Below are 6,423 nucleotides of genomic sequence, written 5' to 3'. Positions count from 1 at the left end.
AGAAAAAGAAAAAAAAAACTACTGGGAGAAATGGATTTTTTGCCCTTTACAAATATTTTTTAGTTTTTTGATTTTTTTTTTACAATAAATCTTCATTTTTTATACATAAGAGATCTGAAAAAGATATTTTCTTCTACTCAAATTGTAAGAGGTCAAGAGATTTTATTTCCTCTCCTTACCTTGGAGTACTAGGTAATATTTTCATATTAATGTGGCACAAATGAGTTAAATTAAGCAATATGGCGGGAGAAATTGTCATTTGGCCTTTTATAATTTTATTTTTTTATTTTAATGATCCTTTTATAAGAGATGTTCATTTTTACACATAAGAGATCAGAAAAAAACATTTTCTCCAATATGGCATAGGGAAATTAATGGAAATTGTAATTCATTTTTGTGTTGCTGCATTATCTTTTGTTAGTGTCACTTTGTTGGCGTAAAGTTTTGATAGCATCTGTTTATCAGTTGCTGTTTAACGATCTACTCAACATTTTGTTCTATGGTCTCTTTGACTTGCTTTGCTCTTGTTTGCTTTTTAATTTAACGAATGGTTACAACAACGAAACCCTCAAAAAAAAAAAAAGTATATCGTCACGTCTGATCTGGTTTTGATAAAAGTTACTACATGCCAGACAGTCAACACTCTCTACCAAAAGTAATTGGCCCTAAAATTTTCCAAAGACGCAAGCAATATTGACAGTCAGCTTTGTAGACAATATTTGATCATCTCTTGTCAAAAAACACGGAAAAAATGGACAAGTAATATGGAGCGGAGGGAGCAAGCTACATCCTTGTAGTATCATTGTGAATAATATACATCCTTGTTATGTCTCAAAAGTAACAAGTTACATGCGTTCGTTAGTAAAAGCCACAAAAATAACAGAATGAAGTAATTCACATGAGTTGCATGTGAGATACCAAGCGTCACCCAGAACATTCCTTCTTCAATCACCCATCAACCTGGCCTTTCTTACCATTTCAAAGCCTTCTCAGCTAACTGGGTCCAACTCTTTTAACAACTTGTGCATGTTCAGAATTAATCCACCACGTCAAAAAGAAATGATCTCCTATGATAAATACTGTATAAGTTATAAATTAGTCAAACCAAGTAATAATATTACATATGATGAAAGTAATATGTTGAACAAACTCAATCACATTGTTCGATAAGCTGATGGACAAGGTTGATTTTGTAGACAATAAAATTCGCGTCGAGAAAATAATAATCGAGACAGGAAAATATCGCAACAATCTTTGTATTTGATTTCAGAATATGAGTGTTACAATCTCTATGATTCCTCTGATTCGTCTTTTCAACAATAATTTCAAGGGCTTTTGAGCTTATTCTTGAACTTGATGGATTTGATCTTGACTTGTACTTGAATTCAAGGGCTTTTGAGCTTGATCTTGAATCTGGTGGTCTTGATCTTGAACTTGTATTTGGATTCAAGGGCTTGAAGCTTGATCTTGAATCTTCGTCTAGATCTCTAGAACTTCTAGAGAAATACTTGAATGCTTTTAGCTTGTACAGAAATCCGCATCGTTTGATCCACGAGCTCTCTCTTGCTTCTTGTTAAAATTTCTGTCCTTTTTTCTGAATTATGAGACCCCTATTTATAGTTGTAGGATGGAGGAGTTGTGATAAGGACATGCTTCTTTCGACCAATCAGAATTAAGCTGACATGTCGATATTTGATTGGTCGGAACATGTCACTTGTACACGTGGCGCATCCTCATTGACCTTTGATTTGACTAGGCATGTTGCATCATTTTGACACGTGTCATGACCCTATAGGCTCCTTTCTTTGACTTGGCATGCCACATCATTTGACACGTGGCACCAAAGTGGGCCTCATGGAAGATGACATCTTGGGCTTAACAAAGTGGGCTCATCATTTACAGCCCAAATCGATGGATTAGCCCAACAGAATTGGACCATTAATTAAATTTGTATTAATTGGACTTAAATAATTAATCCAACTATACTAGTCTACAATATTTCTTTAGACTCATATATCTTGAATTTAATATAATCCGAATTTTCTGTGGGTTTAAATTTAATAAAATTTCATTGTCCACAAATGCCCCCTACTTCCAAGATTTGTCGGAGATATAAAGTATCAAACTTGAACGACAAGGCTTGAAGTACCTATAAATGCAATATTCCTCAATACTTTTCATTTTATCAATCTAAGACGTGGTCACTCCAAGCACCAAACCATCATCATGCCAATATTGCGTCCGCGCTACCATGCTTAGCTCGTCGTATAATCCCATATAGATCAATTCAGATAAATCCAAGAATTTGGTTCTACATGCTGAAACGCCAATATTTCTCAGATTCAAGCAGTCTCGCCAAAATATTCATATCTCGACGTAGGGGCGTTGAAATCACGAGCCGCAAAATTCTCAAGAAACTAGACTCATAAATATAGCATGTATCAAAAAATCAATATCAACAAACATATATATCATCCCAGATAAATCCAAGAATTTGGCTCTACATGCTGAAACGCCAATATTTCTCAGATTCGAGCAGTCTTGCCAACAATAATTCATATCTCGACGTAGGAGCGTTGAAATCACGAGCCGCAAAATTCCCAAGAAACTAGACTCATAAATATAGCATATATCCAAAAATCAAAGCCAACAACAATCTGAATAGTTCCAGATAAATTCAAGAATTTGACAATACATGCTAAAACGTCGATAGTTTCAGATTTGCGCAGTTTCGTCGAGAAAATTCATATCTCGAGGTACGAACATCAAAATCATGAGCCGCCAAATTCTTAGGAAACTAGACTTACTAATATAATATGTTTCCAAAAATCAAAGTTGGAAACCCTTTGGATCATCCCAGATAAATTTGGGAAATCCACCTTAGATCCAACTTGAAAACTTGACGGATTTGAAGGATTGAACTTAAAGGCTTGCTGGATTTTAAGACTTCAACTTGCAGACATGGTGAATTTAAAACTTTAGCTTGAAGACTAACATATTTGAAGGCTTCGCCTTGCAGTTGCGATGGCTTTGGACTTCAACTCAAAGAGTTACCGGATTTGAGGCCTTCAATTTGGAGACCAATGGTCTTGCAGACTTTAACTCCTTGATTTAACCACTTGCTAAGAGATTACAGTCATTCCATTGGAGAAACACATTTGTCATGGAGATTTGCCTTCATTGGACTACTGATATTTACTGAAAGTCCAAATTGAAGCAAAAGGATACTTGTATGTACGATCTCCATGCGTCTGGTCAGACGAACTTCATTTTGAAAAACGCATAGGGGGATGCGTTTTTTTTTTTTTTACTCATGCGACTGAACTTAGAATAAAACTCTAAGCGCCTACGTACCTCGGTGAAGAGGATCAAGTCATACCGTAGTTCAGAAAAATGAGTTTTTTTTTTGTGTCCTAACTTTTGCCTAGGCTGCCCCTTGCGGGGTTTTCAACCTAGTAGACATTTTTTTTTTGTGTCCTAACTTTTGTCTAGGCCGCCTCTTGCGAGATTTTCAACCTAGCGGACATTTTCTTGGGCCGTGCACCGTTTATACTCTTGCGGGCCAGGAGTTACATGCAGTTTATGCTCGTGCCTTAAGGAGCGTCATCTTGCTTCAAGGATAGTACTTTTTCAAGAACTTCGCGTTGATAGGACCGATCCTCAAGCCATCCGCATCAACAAGTTTGTAAGCGCCACTTGAATATGCTTCTTGTATGACATATGGTCCATCCCATTTTGAGGTGAATTTGCCCCCAGACTTATGGGAAATGATGATGGGTCTTCTTACTGCAAGGACTTGATCTCCCACTTGGAAGGACCTCAAGCGAACCTTTTTGTTGAAGGCACGAGATAGACGGGCTTGATAACATTCAAGATTTTGTTGAGCCTCCAGCCTTTTCTCATCAAGTGCTTCTAACTCTGCTAGACGCAATCGAGCATTTTCCTCTTCGGTGAGCCCTTCTTGAATAGCAAGTCGTAAAGAAAGTATTTGGCGCTCAAGTGGTAGGACTGCTTCAACTCCATAAGCAAGCGAGTATGGGGTTGCTTGCGTTGGCGTGCGGTAAGTTGTCCTATATGCCCACAAGGCTTCTTCCATTCGTTCATGCCAATCCCTTTTGGACTTGGAGACAACCTTCTTCAACAAGTTACACAAAGTCTTATTGAACGCTTCAGCTAGACCGTTGGCGGCAGCATGATACATAGAAGATTTACGCTGCTTGAAGCCGAAGAGATCACAAATCTTGTTCATCAATTTGTTATCAAATGGCTTGCCATTGTCCGTTATTATGTAACGAGGAATGCCGAAGCGGTAGATGATGTTTACTCGGATGAAGTTCGCAACATTCTCCTTCTTCACTTCTTTAAGAGCGACAGCTTCGGCCCATTTTGAGAAGTAATCAGTTGCAGCCAAGATGTACAAGTGTCCACTAGAAGATTTCGGCAACGGACCAACGTCATCCAACCCCTAAGTGTCAAATGGCCAAGATGCGACGGTCGGGTGTAATGCTTCGGGCGGCTGATGTATAAAATTCGCATGAAACTGACAAGCCTTGCATCTTCGAGCATAGTCCAAGCAATCTTTCACCATCGTTGGCCAATAATATGCCATCCTTTTTATGTGGAAGTGGAGCTTTGGTCCCGATTGATGTGATCCACATACTCCTGAATGTGCTTCTTGCAAAGCTTGGACTGCTTCATCCTCCCCCAAACATCGCAAGAGTATCCCCTCAAAAGATCTTCTATATAAGGTATCCTTGTAGTAAAGGAATCGAGGTGCACGACGACGAATCTCAGTTCTTCTTCTTGAGTCTTCTGGCAGTATCCCATAACTTAAGTAGTCAATGATGGATTGTCACCAGTCTTCCTTTGCAGCTTCAGAAACAGCTACGAGATGCTCAAGCTCACTTTCCGCGCCTTCATCCTCATTTGACGGAGGTACTACCCATTTTTGACAGATAGTCACTTGTGTTTGATCTGGCAGAGTAAGCGCTGAAGCTAGAGCAACTAAAGCATCGGCTTTCTTATTTTCCCTCCTAGGAACATGCTGAAGAGTCACATCACCAAGCCATCCTATCAATTTCTGAGCATAACCATGATAGGGGAGTAATTCAGGCTTCTTGACTTCGTAGCTTCCCAAGAGTTGATTGATCACCAACTGAGAGTCACCAAAGACTTGAAACTGCAACTGCTTCATGTCGACGGCCATTTCAAGTCCAAGTATTAGTGCTTGATATTCAGCGACATTGTTGGAGCAACGTTGTGTCAAAGTAAAGGAGTATGGTAGAACTTCTCCCTGCGGAGTAACAAACACCACACCAGCACCAGCTCCATCACGTTGTGTAGCACCATCAAAGTACATTTTCCACGGAGGTTGAATTTCAATGACCATTGCATCTTCGTCGGGAAGTTCATCGGTTAGCTCCCAGTCATCAGGTATTGGGTGATCTGCTAGGAAGTCTGCCAATGCCTGTCCTTTTACAGCCTTTTGAGGGATGTATGTAATTTCAAATTGTTGAAACTGGAGGTACCACCTTGCTAGTCGATCACTGAGGACTGGTTTTGACATCACAAACTTGATGGGATTTGCTCTGGAAATGAGGTTAACACTATGAGCTTGAAAGTAGTGCTTCAGCTTTTGAATCGAGAAGACTAGTGCCAAACACAACTTTTCAATTGGCGTGTAATTCAGCTCATTAGGTGTCATCATTCTGCTCAAGTAGTAAAGATAATTTTCTTTCCCTTTGCTATTCTCTTGGGCTAACAACGCTCCAACCGACCTTTCTTGTGCTGAAATGTACAGTATCAATATGACTAGAACTGGAGGCTTCATTAAATATGACTTGATATTCTCGAAGGCATTAGTATATGCTTCGTCCCACTTGAAAGGGGCGCCCTTCTTCATGAGACGACTGAATGGTTGGCACCTCCCAGCTAAATTCGAAATGAATCTCCTAATATAAGCTAGCTTCCCTTGCAGACTTTTTAACTCATGAATATTTCGAGGCTCAGGCATTTTCAAAATCGCATCAACTTTGGCTTGATCAATTTCGATTCCTCGATGTCGAACAATGAAACCAAGGAATTTTCCAGAAGTAACTCCAAAGGCACATTTCAATGGATTCATTCGAAGTTGATATCTCCGAAGTCGCTCGAACACCATTCTCAGGTCTTGCAAGTGGTCGCTCCTCTTTCTTGATTTTACCACCAAGTCATCCACATAACATTCAACATTTTGGTGGAGCAAATCATCAAAGATATTCTACATAGCCCTTTGATATGTGGCACCAGCATTTTTCAAACCAAAAGGCATCACTTTGTAACAATAAATACCCTTGGGTGTACGAAATGCAGTAAGTTCTTCATCTTTTGGTGTCATACGAATTTGGTTATAGCCGGATGAACCATCCATGAAAGACATCGCCT

The 6,423-nt window shown here is 39.3% G+C and overlaps 1 protein-coding gene across 1 annotated transcript; it reads right to left on the bottom strand.

Annotated features, from left to right (window-relative positions):
* Nucleotides 1-4,852: 4,852 nt before the first annotated feature.
* Nucleotides 4,853-5,902, bottom strand: LOC132611571 (uncharacterized). Its single transcript, XM_060325986.1, has one exon. The coding sequence runs from the start codon at nucleotides 5,900-5,902 to the stop codon at nucleotides 4,853-4,855; it is 1,050 nt and encodes a 349-aa protein (XP_060181969.1).
* Between the last annotated feature and the right edge of the window lie 521 nt (nucleotides 5,903-6,423).

Source organism: Lycium barbarum, chromosome 9 (assembly GCF_019175385.1).
Source record: "Lycium barbarum isolate Lr01 chromosome 9, ASM1917538v2, whole genome shotgun sequence".
In the NCBI taxonomy this organism is placed as follows: Eukaryota; Viridiplantae; Streptophyta; class Magnoliopsida; order Solanales; family Solanaceae; genus Lycium; species Lycium barbarum.
Note: the sequence above shows the minus strand (reverse complement) of the source record. Positions and strands in the feature narration are given on the sequence as shown.

Excerpts from the sequence above, each read along its gene's own strand:
- LOC132611571 (XM_060325986.1), bottom strand. The coding sequence starts at position 5,902 with ATGAAGAAGGGCGCCCCTTTCAAGTGGGACGAAGCATATACTAATGCC.